At 40.0% G+C, this 20,075-nt stretch overlaps 1 protein-coding gene across 8 annotated transcripts in view; it reads right to left on the bottom strand.

The window, feature by feature from the left end:
- Nucleotides 1-20,075, bottom strand: part of grm8a (glutamate receptor, metabotropic 8a) — a 255,278-nt gene that overhangs the window by 138,810 nt on the left and 96,393 nt on the right. For all 8 annotated transcript variants that reach the window (XM_016664539.1, XM_016664552.1, XM_016664554.1 and 5 more), the window contains one exon: nt 18,138-18,354. In XM_016664539.1, the coding sequence (XP_016520025.1) occupies nt 18,138-18,354 (217 nt within the window). The remainder of the gene's footprint in view (nt 1-18,137; nt 18,355-20,075) is intronic.

The raw sequence follows: 20,075 nt of genomic DNA, 5'->3' as shown, positions 1-20,075 counted from the left end.
AGGTGAATTCATGCTTCCTTTTTCCACATAATGTAACCGATCACAAAATAATAATTATGTGATCGGTATCGGTGATCGGCCCTTATGGGTGATTGGAATCGGCAGGAAAAAACCTGATCGGCACATCTCTAATGATAACTACTGCTCTCTCATAGCCTATACTAATACGCATATAAATGGACTTCCCCTGTCGTATGGCGCGCATTCAGACACAGCTGAAAACAAACGTTTAAATTGCCTGAGGGGCTCCACAGATGAGATTTGACAAAGCGACCTGCTGGTATAAGAGCTTATTCATAATAGGCAACTAACACCTCATTAGATTAGGATGAATAATTGATGTGTGTTCACCGAAGGACAGAGAGATCAAGAGACAGTCATGGACCAACTGCTGACTGCCTGAAGGAGACTAAGACATGAACCGAAGGTGAGACAAACAAAAGTTGGACTGCAAACGGAAACTGCATCTTTCTCTTCCCATTATTTTTTTTTATTTATTTTTTTTTTGGTTTTTGGTATGCTGTAGGAACAGCCACGACTATATGCAGAAATCGACAACAACCACGGCAAGCACACAGGATGCACAACGCTGTGTTGAGCACCATATTGTGCTGTATTTTCTTCCTCATGAATTTAAAATAGGGTCAAACCCTTTTAGAGGAACAGGTGCACGTGATTAGTTTTTTCTTCCCCTACAGTTTTTTTCTTTTCTTTTCTGTACACGTATGCCTCATGAAGCTCATCACTACAAATTTTAATCCTGAATAGTTACCTGCCACCCGACCCTAAGCAAATCATTTGTTTAAGTGCAGAATATGTAATTATCTCGTAGTTAATTGAAACTGGACTAATCCTCCAGAGGCAAATGAGTACAACTTTGTGTACAGTAATGAAATAGATTAGCTTTTTTTTTTTTAAACAAAGAGATAGTTTAACAGAAAAAAACAAAACAAATCACCTATCCACCTTACTCTCTGCTGCCATAGAAACAACACAGCCAAATGGGAAAAACACAACTAATCAATTTAACCTAAGGGCCACATAAATACATTGAGAAGGGGGAAGAAAAAAAAAAATCAATTCACGAGTAAAGCTCTTTTTCATTTCACTTAAACCTGGGGAAAAAATCTGCTGTTAAGAAATAATAAATGGGAAAACTAAGAAAAAAAAGTTTGTTTTTTCTTCTCCATTGTTGCTTTCCAACACAAACGCACAAAAATCTTCAATGAAAAATTTATCACCAAAATGTTTAATTGAATAAGGAAATGTGGAAATAGTGTGAAAAGCTTAGTGTGCAAGCTTTAAACACACTAAAGCTTGCACACTTTAGTGTGCAAGCTTTAGTGTGCACAGTAATTTTTCTAAATTCCACTTTTGTGGAATTTAGAAAAATTCCACAAAAGTGGGCGGAGCAAAGAGACGGAGAGACACGGCCAGGTGTGCGAATGAGTGGAGTGGGTTAAGACGGGCTGTAGGCACTGTTGCCGACTTTATTTTCTGAAAGGTTGTCTTTCGGACACCTCAACTTTTTTTTTGTTTTTTTGTGCGATTGGAGGCTTCCGTAAAAACATGTAAAGCACTAGTCATTCTAAAGTGACTACCAAAAGATAGGAAATCAAGGAGGAGGCAAAGGCAAAGATTGTACACACCACTGCATATAAACATCTGATTTCATATATATTCAACATTATTCTTCTGAGAACATTGTGAACATCTGAATACAACATATAGCAGCTTCCTTTTTAATTACAAGCCAAAACAAACTAAATATGGAGGCATAAAAGCTGTAACCTTCATGTGAACACAAACATTCACAAAAACTGGAATGCTCAGGCAGCTATAAAAGGTTTTCACCTAAAATAAATTAAACATGTGCTACCGAGCTTGGAAGGATGCCTCTGTAATGAAAAACACAAAGGCAGTAAACACGAGAGGAAGAATAATGCAAGGGGGAGAGGAAGTGAAGATGTAAGGCTGTGTCTAAGCCTGCATAAATTCCCATTTCTCTTTTGAATAATAACGGTTTCATTTTTGGAGTGAAAAATGGGGAAGGGCTGGGATAAGTGTTGAAACTTTTTTTTTCTGAATCCGCGGCTCCGCACTCGCGTGTGGGAATAAATTACTTTGTCAAGGGTCGAACCTGCGGAAACGCAGCCATGTTTGTTAAAGCCGATAGTGTCGGAAAAGGGCCTCCGAGACCCAGTCGAAGCCTTCATTTGTCAGGTTCCGCTGCCATTTGTGTCATGTAATTGGGTCGGCACCACCTGTCACCATCAGCCCACCATTTAGATGTAAATACAAGGGCAGGCAATGTGAGAAAAGCACAGCGCTTTGATGGGTCGGACTCCAATGACTTTTTCCTTTCACAACCGAAATTCATTTTAGGTCTGAACAGTTGGAAACTGCTTTTGCCGGGGAATATGAAGCACATAATGAAGTTTTGGATTAGTCAATCTTTATTCGAATGTTACAATTATGACTTTTAGTTTGAATTTAAATTTCAAGTGGCTGTTCTTTCTTCACCTTTGCCGTTTTTTTTAAAAATCTCGATTCGCAGCTAATTATTTCATCCTGACCTGTCAAGAACGTCCCAACAATGTATTCTGGGAATAAGCTGAAGCAGAAGGGGCAAAAGGAAACTTTTGAAAGCTGCAAACAAAGACTGGAAGCCGACGAGGGAAGTGTTCGGCAGCGGCTCACTTCTAAATCAAGTTCCATATTTATCGTCCTTCACTTATCTCCCATTTCCTTTAGTTGTGTGCAGAAATGGTTTGGAGATATATAATCAGATTTTTGCTCACAAAAGCTGCACGGAAGTTATTATATTCTGGTGTTTATGATCTCTGGAGTCGTCGTTTTTTTTCTTCTTTCTTTTTTATCACCGTTTTCTATAATGTTGCACTCTGAAGGATGAGATAAAAAAAAAAATCTGTTCAAGCTGACTGCGGTGTCACAAAAGGCAGAGATGTAATACTATTGTGTGCCTTTCCAAGACTGGCTCTAAACATAAGGTACACGAGGGACATACTGATACGCTTAATGTAGCATAATCAAACAGAACCCCGCAGTTATTTTGAGCAGGGGAATTACACCTCACGCGTTTTTCTTACTGTCCCCAATGCCATTTAAACAAACTTGCCAAAAACATTCAATTGGTATACCTCCATTTTTTTGTATCCATCTCATATGACATCACATAGTTATGAAGACTTAATGTTATGTTTTCTAGTCTTTTTCTGACCGAAGCTAAGTGGAATTTAATTCTGCTAAGTAAAACACAATGTAGTAAAACGCTAGTGAAAAGTTCATAGATTTGATCAACTTTTTAAAAAAATTGCCTCTGTTCTCCTAAACGGGTAAGAATTTTTAGGGTCTATTACTATGGCACAAGAGAAAATATGGATATAGCAAGACAAAGAGGAACTTACTGATGAACAAGCTAATGCTTTAATCCCTTCAATTAGAGTGTGGAGGTGCCAGAGGCTGGTAGGGCAATGAGTGAAGAAGCAAAGTGTGTTTCAGAGGGGAAAGTAAGAAGAACAGTGGAATGAGTTAGAGAGACTAGGGCTGGTTTCACAGAAACAAAGACACTGAGAAAGATTGAGATCATTGATTACTTTTTCCCTCATCCCAGCATCCCGACATGGATCGTTGTCTAAGCAACAATGCAATTGCAAAGCCGACAGAGCTGTAATTCTGCCCCCTTCACTCCCTGCTAATCAGCCTCTGCCAGCTCCCCATCCATCAGCCTGTTGGCGCTCGTGTGTCTGCATGCCCGCGTGTAATAGACTTTTTCGCAAATACAAAATAAGAGGACACGTGGACGATAAAAGCAGTCGTCCAGCCCCGTGTTTGCAGTAATCCAAGTTTCATTTATTAGTGTTGTGGCAAAACATAGCAGAAAATGCCCAAGTTGGCTTCAGTAATCTGCTCTACCAGGTGGAAATTCCTCGGGTGCTGCACACCTGATTTGATGGAGCTGCAGCAAAAACCACCTTAAATTATAGAGAATTTCACAAATGACGAGAGTTTACCACCTGCCAATTTGAATATGTACTTACTGTTCCATGAAAACAGCAGCGGAGTGATTACTGGGCAAGTAACTGGTCTGGTATGAAACTATGAATCAAAGTGTACAAAATGTTTGTTTCTAAAGTAGGTAAGGTGATTGTAAGAAACTTAAGTTCCCCAGGGTCCAGTGGTTATGACAATTTGCCAAAAGGAACTCAAGCTGAGCAGACCGTGAACATTTTCACGTCAAAGTTCCAGATGTATACAGGCTCATAATTTCATATTTTCCCATTTCAATATAAATGCAAAAGTTATTTCCCACAGTAATCATAAGGAGCAATAATAAGAATGTAAGAAAGAAAGGAGGAATAGGATATTTTTTGGGTAGGAGGGAAGGCACACCCAAATGATGAAAGGATGTGATAAAACAGTGGAGGGATGGACTGAAGAAAAGAGCAAATGCAGAAATGACTAATCAAATGTGCTACTTTTACACATCAACAAAAACCAGGCGGTCCAAACTTTTGGTATGCACTACGATTTTCTTCTTATACAAACTTTATGTGCAAAGAATTAAGTTTCTAACCAACTAGTCCAATGGAGATGCTGTGGTCAAGCAACAATCTGCAGTTCAACATGTATACCCACACTATGCAACCACTTATTTTTACACATGCAGAAACTATGTAAATTAATATGAATAGGAATCATAAATCAATAAAAAAAAACCTAAGACAATGGGAAGTTTTGGCATCCTGTAAACGAACTGTAGGGCTAGTGGGGAAAAATAAAACTTAAAATTATACATTTCATACAGTTTTATAAAAGACATTTTTAGACTTCCAATAATTCATATCTATATCTTTGTCAATTCATGTTACATGTGAGCTGTCAGCATATTTTCTCTGGCTTGTTTTGTTGGAAAGGAAAATATTTGTCCTGGCAAGAAGCCTAGACAACGGAAACGGTAACCATGGACTTCTTGCATTAAACCTCTAAGAACGAGGAGTCTGGACAGAGCCAGAATTATTAGCACCTTTACCCTCTCCGTATGCATTTCCGTTTGATAAAACAAATGATACTTAGTGGAAAAAAAACTTCCCTTCTGTTGTCCATCATTGACTTTTTGTATTGCGTCAACGAAAAGCCAGAGACTCCCCATATATTTATTAAGCACGCGGTCGGTAATTGTCGGGTACGTCGTAGCTGTTGCAGAGAAACGGAGTGACCTGCGATCGTTTCACAGCAGAGGCAAACTGCAAGCTTGTCCGTAGCACCTGCTGCTGCACAAAATAGTGCATAATTGTGAAGTGGATGGAAAATGATTCACGGGTTTCACACATTTTACAAATAAAAGTCTGAGAAGTGTTGCACAATGCATTCAGCGCCCCCCCCCTCCAAGTCAACACTCTGCAGAACCATCTTTCACTGCAATTACCACCACAAGCCTTTTAGTGTACAAGCTTTTGACATCTAGAGACCTACTCTCAACTAGATTTATGCCTGAAGTTTTATTTCAACGCATGAATGTGTTTTATCAAATTCATTTTATTATACTTTAGGTTCTATGTTAAGGCTTGTTGTCCTGCTGGGGGTCCGGGGGGGTGAACCTGTGACTAAGCTGTCTGCAGTCTCTCGCAAACAGGTTTTTTTTTTTCCCCCCTTTCTGTCCTACTCTATTAATATTTGCTGCAACGTTCTCCAGTCTTCTCTGAGGCAGCAAAAATGAGTTCTAAAAGCCTCCAACACCAATCTCGTCTTCTGGATTCATGCAGTTTTCAGCTGAAGCTCTATTGAACTCTTAAAGCACCTCAGGTTTTTCGATTTAAACAATTATTTACTCTAAAGGTGGCCAGCACCGCTCAGAGTGGTGCTAGTCTGCGCTGGTTCTCAACATTTATTGCATCCATGACCCCAGAGTATCACTGTAGACACAAAAGGGAGGACGAAAAAAAAAAGAAAAAAAAATTTAAACATAAAAGACAGTAAGTGGAACACCGGGGGAAGATGCCTCAAAGTGCTTTCAAGGTGCACAGATGCATTCGCCGCGGAAAGTACACGCATTAAAACCCACACAATTCCCACCGTCTTTGGTTACACACATACATGGAGATCCGCAGACAAACATGCGCACGCGACATCAAAGTTGAAACACACCAACGTCGCCACCTGACAGAGGCTGTGCAAGCCCAGATGCACATGTGTACCAACTGGAGCAGTGATATAGCTGAAATTACTTTTGGGGCTTTGCAGGTACAGATGGGTTTTTTTTTTTCTTCTTCTTCTTTATTTTTTTCCCCTCTCTGCCTTATCTGCTGGTTGGCTTGAAGAGGCCAAATAGGGACAGAGAATGGAGGGCGAGCACACATATACATAGACTAGCGTGCACTAATACCCAATTTCCCTCCCTCTTCTTCTCTTTGTCTGTTCCTCTGTCTGCCCGGTGCCTTCTCTTGCTCCGTCATAAGGGAATATGAGGAGTTCTCACCTCTGTCAAGAAAACCACTGGAGCTGAAATGGACTCTGCACATGTAACTGAGGCACAGTTCAAAAATGCAGCACAGGCTCCAGAAGCACTTTTCCCTCTGGCCAGCCGTACAGCTGGAGCATTTAGCCTCTGGTAAACGCTGGGCTACTCTCAAACGTCAGTTCATCAGGAAAGTCTGAGATGTGAAAAAGAGAGGTCCCCGTTTTCTCGCACCGCATGCTGAAATTTGCTTGGCAACCTTGCTGACATGCCAGCTATAGCAGCTGCTTTTTGTTCCTCTACCGTCCAACAAATCACTGCGACCGGCTCGGAAATGCTAAAGTAGGTTTGCAGGTCAAAAGCGGCATAGCGAGCTGTCGCAGAGTTTAATGGGAATGAGCACCTTTTTTCCTTTTTTTTCTCCTATTGGATGTTTTATTGGCGAGGCTACAGGGAAGATTGCTAAAAATGGCTTTTTCGACTAGATGGGGTGAAATTCACTGCGCTGTTCGGGTAATAATTACCTTGATGACCTCTGGCAAAAACTAATGCCGTCCACAGAGGGCTGTTAACGTCTAATAGATACGGCCGGGTCCCACCGTGAAAGACGGGCAGTGTGAGGCTCAGGCCAGAAGCTCCGCTACAGAATGTGGACATTTTTTTATTTAATTTTTTGCATTTCAGACCACATCAACAAAACATCATTTCACACCATTGGGAATAATAAATATGAATATTTGACTCATAAATTGCTAGATTTTCCCTTTTTGTTTTAAGAAAACAGGGATTTCACTTTTAAAATTTCAGCTTTTTATCCTGGAACTGAAACAAAAGGCGGCAATTACTGAAAGTTAAATGATTTTTAAAAAAAAAAATTTCGAACAGCTGTAGACACCTCAAAATGTAGCTAATTTAAAAAAAAATAATAGTGTAGTTTCTTAATTAAATTAGTTATAGTGCACATTTAAAAAGCTGCGTTGAAGTGCTTTACCGGCATATCAGATTTACGTGCTCTTATTTATGTATTTAAGTGAACACAAAGCAAAACAAAACAATGTAATCAAGGTCAAGAAAGCGTTCTTATGTCAAATTAATTCAATACATGTTTAAATGTAATAATTTCACAATTTGATAAACGTTTTATTTCCATAGATATGCAAATCTAGACATAGCTTTATATCATTTCATTCGTCTAGTTCACCGTAAAACACGTTTTTAAAAACAGCGACAGCAACGAATGCGACAGCATCTTAACTTAACGTCACATTTGCAACCTTTTGGCTGAAACACTCAGAAGCATAGCAAATAGGGTAAAAATAAACCATGTTAAAAAGAAAAAAGAAACAAACATCTGAAAGCAGAGGAGTGTTTCGGCCCCTTCACAAAACAAAGGCAGCTTCACCTCGAGATGAAAACCATGGCTGCTGTAATTAGTTACAAATGGATGGGCTGATGTGTGCAGTCGAAGTTTGTGTGCGTCTGTGAGTGCGGTGATAAATAAGTCTTAAGTTGTGAGGAAAGTGTAATCAAGGACAAGAGACGGAGAGCAAATTCAACCCAGGAGACATTCACCGTCAGTTGAGCGAGTTAAAGCTTGTGTGTGTGCTTCATCATTAGAGTTTTGCTCCATTGTCAAGGTATTTGTGGATAACAGGACATGAAAAACTTTTCTTTATTTCCCCAGTCAATGATAAATAAGTATTAGTGGTATTTTTAGATTAGCGATAGACACCAGTTGAATCACATTGGTGTATCCTGTAAAAGTGAAAAGTAACTCGGAGATGAAGAACCCCCATTACAGAAACAAGATTTTAAAAAAAAAATCAATATTACAGTTTACAGGACCAATACTTTAACGTGAAAGTAAAGTTCAAGTGTTTGGCTTTAACGACCAGTTGCATTGTCATACCTGGATGAAATATGTTGATGCTTGCAAGCCCATGACAGACTGCGAAGTGCGGAGGTGACGGCATTATACTGTGTGGTGTGCGCCATCAAAGCCGACGGCAGCGTGAGCAAAGAACGTTACGTCGAAATATTAAAGCAACATTTCAAGACGAGTTCAAACTTTGACGCAAAAGTGCCAAAGTGGCTTTGGGACGACGTTTTTGAAATGGTCGTCGTAAGTCTTTCATTTGAGTTTTATGGACCAAAAAGAAACGCGAGCCTAGCTACACCCTGGCCCACATAACTGGCTCAGTTGTACCATTTCTCTCAGAAGGAAATGTTGCCAGAAAACTATCGAAGGACCGCAAAAATGTTTCCCCAATTCAATATACTGAAAAGGCAATTCCATCTAATTGCTAAGGAACTGGACGACAACTTCTAAAGTGAAAAAAAACAACAACAAAAAAATCTTATTCTGGCGTTTAGGAAGTGTAAAAATGGCTGACTGCACAAAAAACAAAAAAAACAAAAAAAAAAAGAAATCAATGTGTATGTAAATATCCAGTTTCAACTGTATGGTAGACAATGGTGTATTCTCTCTTTGCTACCCCTGAATAAAACAAGATAACCCAGCAGCAAGACTTTGATAATGACGAGGAACGCCTCCCTCGTGGAGGAGTGCGGGTGCTGCCCTGACGGCACACGCTAAAAGAGCCAAACCTAAGCAAAATGATTACTGAAGAGCCAGAGAACTAATTAAATGAATCGGGAGATAAACATTTAATTATTTTCCTCCTCTTCCTGCTCATTTCCTTCCCATTTCCAAGCCCTGCCTTCTAAGCTTCTCCAAAGCTGGCGGAGTCACAGAGAGGTGACTCCTGAACCAGTGAGCTCACTTCCTCTCAATTCCCTTCACCTACAGCTTTTCCAAACTCGGTCACTAATGCAAGGATTTTACTTAATGCCTCTGTTCTTCCCTCCACTCATGCACTCCCACATCCCTTTATGGTCGTCCTGCAGCGAGCTCGAATGTAGATCTGGTGGTTTAAATCCCAACTGGATTCCACCAGGAGAGCAGGAAGTAGAAGAAAAAAAAAGGGGGAGGGTTTGGGTGGAAGACCAAGAGGCAGAGGCTTGAGTTAGATGTTTTTGGTGCCACCTCTTGTTTTACAGTGCACAAATCCACACACTTTGATTTAGGATCAGTCTCATCTGCTGTGTTTGCCACACAGAGGGTCAACAGTGGAGTGGCATCGTGAATAACTGGACTTCTCCTCAGCTGATTTTTACTATTTTTTTTTATTTTTATGAACTCTTCTGGTAATAAAATGAAGACACAGCTTCTCTAAGCCATATTGTCTAATGTAAGATGTGACATTATGCGTGTTCCTCCCACAGCACTTCCCTTGAACACACACACTCCACACTTGACCTTTGCGTTATTTGCTCATTAACCTTTCATAATCTTCTATTTTTTTATTACTATTATTGTGTACAGACGCACACGATTCATTTTATATTTGCACAAAGTCCGTGAACGGTTATTAACGATGAATAAACATGTTTGGAACATGCTCACTGAGCTGTGGCCGCTACTAGTTCTGCATGACTGCAAACCCATAGCTGCGGGTGTAAGCATACAACGCTGGATATGCTGCAGAAGTCACGGCGAATATGTTTCAGGATGCAAGGGCACGGTCGAGCAAAAGGTATTACTGGATTAAGCGCGGGATGATTGAATACTTGAAGAGAAGCCAAGGAAAAGAAATGAGTCATTAGCGCAACGACGCAGCGTCTGAGCGACGCTTGAGTTTAACGAGCTAAGATTCCTGTCAGAAGCCGTCTCTTTTCATAACCACAAAGTCGTACTCAAGCGCATGTTGGGATTTCACTTTTCATCTACTTTGTTTGACCTTTGGAAACTTACTCTCACCGGCCACTTTACTAGGCACACCCGTTTTTTTGTTGTTGTTGTTGTTGTTGTTGCTCGTTTGCGACTCGACCAATCGTGATGAAGGCGACTTCCTGAAGTTTGAACCAGTCGCTAGAACGAGGGAGAGCCGGGATTGAAGTTACTTTGAACATGGCATGGTTGTTGATGCCAGACAGGCTGGTCTGAATATTTAATAACCTGCTAGGGATTTTCAGACACAATCATCACTCAGATTTACAAATGACGGTCTGAAAAAGAAACACACAAAAAAAAAAACAGGAAACTGTGGCTAGAATTCACACAAATACAGGCACATACAAATCGAAACACTTTCGCTAGTTCAATAAGACTCGATTTCTGCTGCAAGATTAAGATGGTAAGATCAGAATTTAATGTAAAATATATTATATTAATTCATATTCACTTGAAATCAACTGTTGGATATCACAAAAAAAATTGAATGTTGATGTTAGAGCTGAAAATTGCAATGATTGTGTCAATTATGATAATTGTCCTGTACATTTTCCTCTTCTATCGTTAAGTTCTTGCCAATTTCCGAGTTTAACATCTCAACTGCTGAAGACAGACTTGAAGGGCACTCAGTTCATTCAACTGGCCAAATACAAGACTGTGAGTGGCTGACATTAAAATATGACATTCTACTAAATATTGCCTCCAAACATTTCTGAAATTGAGATGATTGCAATTTGATTTTGGATCTCTAACCCATGGTTTCAGCTGATGGTCTGTGTTGTGGTGTGGAGAAAAACATTTTTGCCACACATTTCCCCCCTTTCTACATGTTTGACAACAAACGGCAGTCTCCTGTGAAACTATCAACAGTTATCAACTGTTATTTTTCTTCATTGTGACAGCCAGGTGACTGAATTTTACAATATGCCCCCTACCTAAGTTGTCGGTTTCCATTTGTAGCACTTTCCTACACTTTGAGCTAAAATTTACGAACGCCTCAGTCCAGATTTTCACATCATTTGCCATCTTATTGCGACTACAAATAGTCCAATTGAACTCCTAAAAAGGGGGGCAAGGAGTATTTGTCACCCAAGACGGGAGGGTCACTGAAGCACAAGCAGTTGCCAACACTAGGCGATGAGATTAGAGAACTCTAGGAATGTGCTTTCCGTTGTGGAGTTTTGCAATGCAAAGGCAATATATATTCATTTTTAACATTCAGTACCAATGCAGAGGCTAAATCTCTGATCTTGTAGCACATCAACTGAGTGGAAGTTGATGGGATCAACGTGAGCGTCCAGGCTTTGAATTGATTCATTCGTCCCTGCAACTTAAAGTCCAAGTCTATTTCCAGCTCTCACCGCTAAAGCAGCTCTTGCAAAAAATAAAGGTAACTGCTGACTACTGCGGGAGCTGGGCTGAAAAATTAGTCGTGCACAGTTCCTCACAAACTTCTCATGGGGGGTGGCACAGTGCCGCAGCTGTGCAGGAGCAAATGCAAGTAGGACATGACCAGTTTCAAGGAATATGTTTAAATGGCAAATATATGTGTTTTTCTTACGGTGGCTCACAGTAAAGAGGAAGAACCAAACAACAATCACTAAACTTGAACGAGCACCGAAGACGTCACACTGAGCACCTCTGGAACCCTTTAGCTGATTAGAATGTACGTATATAATCATGAAAATGCTCTCCTTTACCATCCACACTGTCAAGGAATAAGTGAAAAATTACACGCCAATTTCTACGGCTGACTGGTGCTAGTAATCAGATTGCCTCGCAATTATTACACTTTAATCACAACATAATCGCCTTGAAATTCCCATGGCTGTTTGCGCGGGGGTTTAATCCGTCCTCGAATCTAAACACAAAGGAAAGTGACCACTTCTGCTCCCAAAGAGCGGGAGTGCTGCTGCAACACTGAGGTTCATAACCTTGGAATTGATGGAGATATATATTATTTTCCACAGATGTCGTTTATTGAGAAGTTTACATACTCCTAATCATTTGGGAACGGCCAGATCTGGATGTCAGCTCTCAGAAAGGCCTCCGGTTAATTCACAGCAATCAAAGCTGCAATAACTTAGTCGGAGAATCATGTTTCACTGAAATGTGTAAGTAGACGGGACAAACTGATCAGGGAGGCTGTCTAGGGAGATTGAAGGACGTTTGCAAGAGCATTGCAACAATAACATCCTGAATTCTTCATATGTCTGGACAAGGCAGTGGGATTGGAGGACAGAAGCCTTTTTGTTCTCCAAAGAAAACACCAGAAAGACCTAGAAAAATAACCCTCCGAACTGTTAAAGGGAATACGTTTGATGAAATAAAAGTAGGTCACAATCCTTAAGTTTGCTGGGTACAACAATGCTGAGTTTTATCAAGCAAACACCATACCAATGGTAAATGATGGGGGTGGAAATATAGTGGGGGGGTTAATGTAAATTAGGTTTTTATGAAATTATGATTTTTCAAAATTGAACACAGAGCAAGTCAAAGAATAGATGCAATTTTTTATTTTTTTAAAATAAAAACCACAAAATGAAGGCTTTGGAACAGCCAAGCCAGGATGTATGATTGAATTTCAAAGAACATCTCCAAGCTCTCCTGAAGAGGGCTGTGGGCCAAAGATGTTCTCACAATTTGATGGCTTGAGGAAGACGGAGAAAGAAAAAAAAATCTAATCAAACCATCCTGCTGAAAGACCATCAGAGATGACTGAAAACTTAAACTGACTCATAAGGTACCATGTAGAAGTATATTTACATGCTTAGCATAATATATTTCAGGAAGTGACAGAAAATGTGTCTGAAGTGACATTTACATTACAAAAAAAAAAACAGACTTTAATTGTAGGAAGATTTCTTTAGCCTCAAATAAAGAGTGAAACTAAGCTGGTAGCCACAGAACGCAGTTGCTGCTCGCGTTTTCTGTGAAAGATCACGTCGATTATTAGCCAGCAACGTTGGTGGATTATGGGCCGTTAATGGATCATAACAATCTGTTCAGGTTAGCCACGGCTTGGTAATGAGCACACGGACGTCTCTCCGAGTGAAAAACATACTAAACGACTTTGGATGATTCCAGAGCAAAATAGACATTACCTCCAACACGTTCTCACCGTTAAGCAGCCTCGTTACAAAGAAACCATTTAGTAGAAAAGAACGTTTTTAAAAGTGGATGGAAAATTATTGTTATAGAGAAAAACGAAAACTTTTCTAATTACATGTGACGTAATATACAGTGAAGGTTGACCCTGCATGGATGATATGTGCTTTAGAAAAAAAAAAGGATTTGATTTAGCCTTTGTTTTTGCTGTGCTTGGGTGTCTCCTCTTTCTCGTCTTATTTTTGTTCAGTCACATTTCGCACACGGCTCGTGTTGCATCTTTGTTACAAAAGCACACTTTAAAGTCTTCCTTTTGTTACTTTTCAATCTTTCTCACGCCGTCGTGTTCTTCAATGTTTTGCCAGCGCCGCTGTCCCTTCATCCTCTCGGTTGGCTTCACATCTCCAGAGCTGCAGAGTAAACAACCGACTGACTGCTGTCATAGCACCTACCCCCTCCCGTGTTAAAAAAATAAATAAATAAATAAAAAAAAAGAAGAGGAAAAGAAAATACGCCACAATGTCCTCCACTCCACAAAGACACACTAATGCCCAACACTGCTTTGCACATATCCAGAGATCTGACACCACAGAAAAATATCTATGTGCTGACTGTCGCAGCCGTATGGCCTCGGGTGCGGCGGCTCCAGAGACGCAGGCAGACAAAGATGGACACGTAGACCACAGAAGAGACGCACAGTGCTGTCATCTTGAGTCCAGCACAGAAACGGTGCAGAGAAGAAGAAGAAAAAAAATAAAAATAGTGATACTGGGGAAGACTTGAAGGCAAGAAAAAGTGATCAAAATAGATCAAAAGAGAGGGATCTCAACTGACATCCCCTCAAATGGATTCTGTAACCGTCGTTCGCTCCGTCAGTCTGTAAATATTTGTCGGCGCGGCGAGTTTCCGATAAACATTTGAGACATAAACAGACAAACAGGCAGCATTTTGATCTGTCAACACGGCTTGGATAATTTCATAAACTGATCTGAGGCTGCGTTCGTGCAGCTTGATGCTCTCCAGAGTGCAGAGATCAAGCGGGCTTTTGAAATTTTAATCAAAACAGACAAGTGATCCATCTCTTTGTGATTCCATCTTTTCCGCTTGCGCTGCCACTCGGCTTCATGAGGGCAGTCCTCCGGATTAATTGAAAATTTTAGTCTATTGCTTGTGCAATTTTAGCTAGGTAGTTCTTTACTTTAGACCAGGTTAGGCAAACACATTTTTAAGCACTTTGGGGATCGTGGCTAACGGGAACATCCAACTGTTAACTAACTCCAAGATAACTGGAAAACATAACAATGGGAACCAAACTTGATGCTAACCAGATGCATTACAATTTATAGCAGGTTTGAACTCAAGAATACTGCAACTGAATCAAATGCTCCTTCAGGAAAGCATTAGTTTAATGGTATACTTTTAGCAAATGTTTATTTTTCAGTTGAATTGTACAAATACATGATACATTAGAGGTGTCTGTGTTTGATTTTTAAACTATAATCACTAAACACTATAAAATGTGGTGTGTGTGTGTATAGTTTATATTCACCGATGTGCATTTTTAATCCTTCTCAACCAGTTTTGGTGCTTCATTCCTTATTGTATCCATTCATCGATCTGACTTTTCACAGACTTTCAACACATTGATTAACACTTATCCAGGATTCGTAGAAGGTCTTCATGATGAGCGGAAACCGAGAGAAATGTACTTTTATCCAAACTAAATGTTTGAAGGTTCGAAACATATTTTTCTTCCATTTCAAAGCTGGAGTGTGTTAACTTAACTCCAGCATTTTATGATGATATTTAGCTTATTTTCTTACTCTGTTTTTCTGTTTCATAATTAAATCCAACAAAAAGGGAGGGGGTATCGATTCAGATTCGTACATGATGCCAAATGATGAGGAGAATATGTAATTTCATTCAAATAAAAACGTCTAGAGACTTTTAAAAAGGTGTAATGAGAAGTCGAGCGGTGAGTTTTAGCCTCGACCCAAATTATTAACCAAATATTAGAGTTTTCCATTCACCAACACAGGCAAGCTTTTAATTATTGAGACTTTGGATCAATTAAACAGCTACACAAAGTGCAAATTTACATTTGGACCTGCAGAACTTGTAATGATATTTTTTTTGTCAAACATTACAAAGCAGATGAGTGAGATTGCTGAGCGGTTGTGATTATATTACTGGCTAGTTTTAATGTAGTCTTTCATTTTCAATGGAAGTTTCTATGTTATGATTCTAACTTGAGTATGTAAATGTAAACATTCTAGCCTCACTGTTTATTCATTTCGACTGTGCAATAACAAATTTTCTTTCAAACCAGGTTCTATTTGACTGAAAGTCAAAATATTTCATGATCCCAACACAACACATGAAGTTTCACCTCGCTTTAATCGTTGATACACGGCGCCCCACTTAAGTCCACAAAACAATACGTCTGAAGTCCATTTTGGAGTTGACGAGGCTGTAATTTTACTTTCATGCCATCACATCAGAGCTGCCACGCTGCGACACAAAAATGCACGGCAAGAGCACAACAGATTGAAAGAGGCTCCTGCAGCAAAGCTGCTGTCGGCACAGAGCGCCGTGGCAAAATCTGAGCAGCCTGAATCTGCAGCCAGCCTCGGAGACGGCAATAACGAGAGGGAAAGGAACAGTGGGATCAGCTCGACAATGACAGCATCACTCTGGGCTGATTTTACTTTTTACTCCGTCTCATGTCACAAGTGGTCACAACATGTCATACCGTGTGACAACAACATCTGCACTGTAATTAATGTCAAAAAAGAAACATGAAATAGTGCTTGGAACGGAGTCAAGGCTCCCATGACTGCAAGCCACATTAATTATGAGTCCTGCCGCCTCGAGATTGCTGCAGGGATTCAATCAACTGAGAAAGAAGAGCTTTTCACACACTATAAAGCAGCTGTGTACTGTAAGAATCACTTATACTAATTAGAAGATGCTTTATTCTCCACTGTTGTGCATCTCATTCAGTTAGTTTGCGTTTGTTGATATAATTAAAGCATCACCATATCACTATAGCAGTGAGAGGAGACATTTAGAGCTCTTTTACAATGTTTTACTTCCATCCAGTGGTATTTATTACAAGTGGAAACCAGAAAGAGGGCGGGGAGGGAATAAAGGGAGAAAGAATAGAGAATGTAATCCAACTGAGAACAGGAGGTCAAGACTCGATTCTCAAACAGTGAATGCATGGCAGTGAACTTTGCCAACATGAGGTTATTGCTTGAACAAAATTGTGAACCCTTAAAATAAAAAATGCAGACCGTAATAAAAAAAAAACAGAGATGGAGTTGGACCTTTATGGTACAAAAAACAAGTCCATTCTGAAACGCGCCCAGATACTGTTTACAGACGCATCAAAAAAAAAAAAAATTAGAATATCGTTGAAATGTTCTTTTTATTTCAATAACTTAATTCGCTAATTTCACACAGCCTGATGTTTTCGTCATGTTGGTTATGATTTTACACATACGGCTAGTGAAATCACAACATGATTTCTTAGAAGATTAGAATATTACATCCGACTAATAAAATACGGCTTATTTTCAAACAAACAAGTGTCATCGGACCGCATATCTAAATTTACTAGAATGTGCCTGTTTGCTATGAAGACTCGTTGAAAAACGAATCACGTTTTTGAAAGCTCTGTCACTACTTGACTTTTCAAAAATCGTACGCTTCAGCCCTACCATGCATCTACAAGCGCAACAGACCTCATCAATTTGAAAGTATGAAACCTTCTTCATGATGCTGCATTTTTTTAAAGTGCAGCACAATGAGCGATCAATGAACTCAAACAAGACCAAAAAATTTTCCTTTCAAAGTATTCACACCATTTTTACAGATAAGTGTACAACTGTAAAGTTGAAGGAAAAGCATATACAATTTTCTACCATCAAAACAATGAACACACAATCTCCACACTGACATCTGGTAGTGGCAGGATCATGATGTGGGGGCGATTTGCTTCAGATACACGGAACCTGGTCAAAATTAAAATTTATGTTCACAAACATTCCCACAGCCACTTTTACAAAACAATGAGCAAACATTTCATTTCCTAGAGCTGCAAAAATGGCAGAAATCAGTGCAAAGGACTCGTAGCCGGAACTGTAAAAATACTGAATCGGGGAGGCTCAACAAAAATACGTAGCTTGCTTTTTGGAGTTTCGTTTCCAAAACATGGACTTAGGATGACATTTCCCTCCAAAATGTCAACCAGTCTCAAGAATTAATTGAGCAAAACATACTAGATTACTTGTGCTAAGCACCCTGTGCCCCCACCAACCTAGGTGATACCCAAAAAAAACGTAGAAAGCAGGAAGGGTTGCTATAGAGAACGAAGCATTTCCTAACAGTATCAAGCCATCAAGGGCCTTTCTATGTTGGCTCCTTCCATACGCTCATGCATAGAAAACCTTAATGCACACTAAGGTGATATTGCAGTTAAAGCATTTCCGTACTGATTACAGTGATGTTCTAATAACAAAGTTGTGATACACTGTATTGTGCATCCCTAATTTAAAACTAGGAATCCTTTTCTTTTCAATTCACAGCTCTACCCTACTTTGTCTTGCTCCATCATCTTACATCCAATAAAAATCATAGTTTAAACATAGCATGAATATATTTGCAGGGCACAGAATATAACAAGGAAAAGTCAAGGTGTTTTTCCCCAGAAGGAGGGGGGAAAAAAAAAAAGCTATAATAAATGTAATTTCTTACCAGTTTCTCTGGAAATCTGGACGAAGGCCTCCACGCCGCTCTCCCCGTAGTTGCCCTCCGAGGCCAACGTGGACACGTAGTTCCATTCCATCGCCGTGACGATGTCCATCATGGCCTGAGCCTGGTAGGAGTCTGGCGGCACCACACGGGAGAAGAAGTCGTAGCGGCTGTTGTCGCTCAGCTCCGGCGCGGTGGAGGCGTAGCTGATCTGGGGGATCTGGAGAACAAAGAGGACGCTGGTGACACGGAAAACAACACGCGGCATAATTTCCTTTTTAAATATTCGTTTCATGAGTGACAGTTTAAAGTAGAGGAGCAGGAGAGAGGGGGGAAAAAACGGCGGAACTGATGTCCAATACAAAGTCAACAGAATGACAGAAGACACACAAACACACGTGTTGCTTCTGATGATGGGCGATGAAACAGCAACGAAGGTGTTCGTTGGCTGACAGGCCGATAGATTTTTCCCCGACAGAGAAGGGACAGTAAAGGTGGGCCTGCACCTGTCAGCGTTGACAAAAACGCACACACCGACGACAGTCGCATCTCATTGGCATTCAATCGGGTAACACTAATCTGCCAATCTCAACACAAACACCAGGGCCGTCGGTTATCTGTCTTCCACACACTCCGCATACACACGCGCGCAGACACAATACATTACAGTTGCTGAACGTAGCAAATCCAGTTGGTTACAGAGTAAAGGGTTTAAGACAGATGGTGTGTGTGTGTGTGTGACTGGAATGTTGCTGAAGATCATCACTCACTGTCTCTATTCCCTTCGGGCTTCATCTCAAATCTCTGCCATCCACCGTCTACACTTGTCCCTTGCCATTTTAAAAGGTTAGGGATCTATTTTGCCAGACTTTTGATGGCTCCGGAGCTTTGCTGTAAGCAGATTTAAATGGCTCTGACTTTCACGATCAATGCATTGGCCCGCGCTGGGTTTCATAAATAACAAATTAAGACTGTACCTCACCATTAATCATTCACTGCAAATCAAAGTGAGGGAAGGATAACATTTTATGTATACATGTAAATAATGAGCCCAAAATAGTTTACAGTGCACTTGGTGTGACACAGTTAGAGGACATATGACAGATTATAATCTCTGGTACACCTTTCCAAAAATTTAAGGCCATCAATAAAAAGTTTTAATGACGAAATCCACTTGACAAAATTCTTCATAAATATTGATTCATTGTAGTGGCTCTCAATACAAGGTATGTGTTATTTGAATTATAACGTGCTGCTAAGTTGCTTTACGGTTAAATCTTTTTTGGTTTTGCCATGTCCTGGATGGCTGAGAATCCTCAAGTAGGTACAAATAATGAAGATCTGAGAAGTATAACTGAAACTTAATGTTTTATAGAAAAATGTGCCGATTTCTTTTTTTTTCGTGTTTGGTTTTAGAGGCTCTATGTTGAAAACGGAAAGAAATAAAAGCATACATTTCTGTTTTTCTCCATCTCTCTCGGCTCCCACACGTCAGCTAGTTGTAGTGCTTAGTCCCTCCCATTCGAAACCGTTAACATAAAAGAGCTAAATATAATTGAGATATTTGCTACCTTCAATGTAGCCATTTTGCTAGTTTTGATTTCCAAGGCATAACAAGGCTGTTTATCATGATTCAGCCAAAGTAATAAAAATAATGAACTGCAGTCTGATTTTTATTGTTAATGTGTTTCTTCCTATCGAGCAGTGAAAGTAAATAAAAGCTTTACACGTCTTTTGCTTTGAGTTTTTACTTACCGAAGGTTGTTTTTTGTTTGTGCTGCAGAGCCACAGCTAACGGCTAACAGCTAACGGTTAGCTCATCACTACAGCGGCTCTAACGGAGCCATTCACAGCGCTACTGTTGCTCCTCCTACACTCTGGACTGAACCATTGTTCTAACAATGGCGGGGGTGGACCTACAAATTATTTTTTTTTTCTCTT

Source organism: Poecilia formosa, unplaced genomic scaffold (genome assembly GCF_000485575.1).
Source record: "Poecilia formosa unplaced genomic scaffold, Poecilia_formosa-5.1.2 Scaffold9, whole genome shotgun sequence".
Lineage (NCBI taxonomy): Eukaryota > Metazoa > Chordata > Actinopteri > Cyprinodontiformes > Poeciliidae > Poecilia > Poecilia formosa.
Note: the sequence above shows the minus strand (reverse complement) of the source record. Positions and strands in the feature narration are given on the sequence as shown.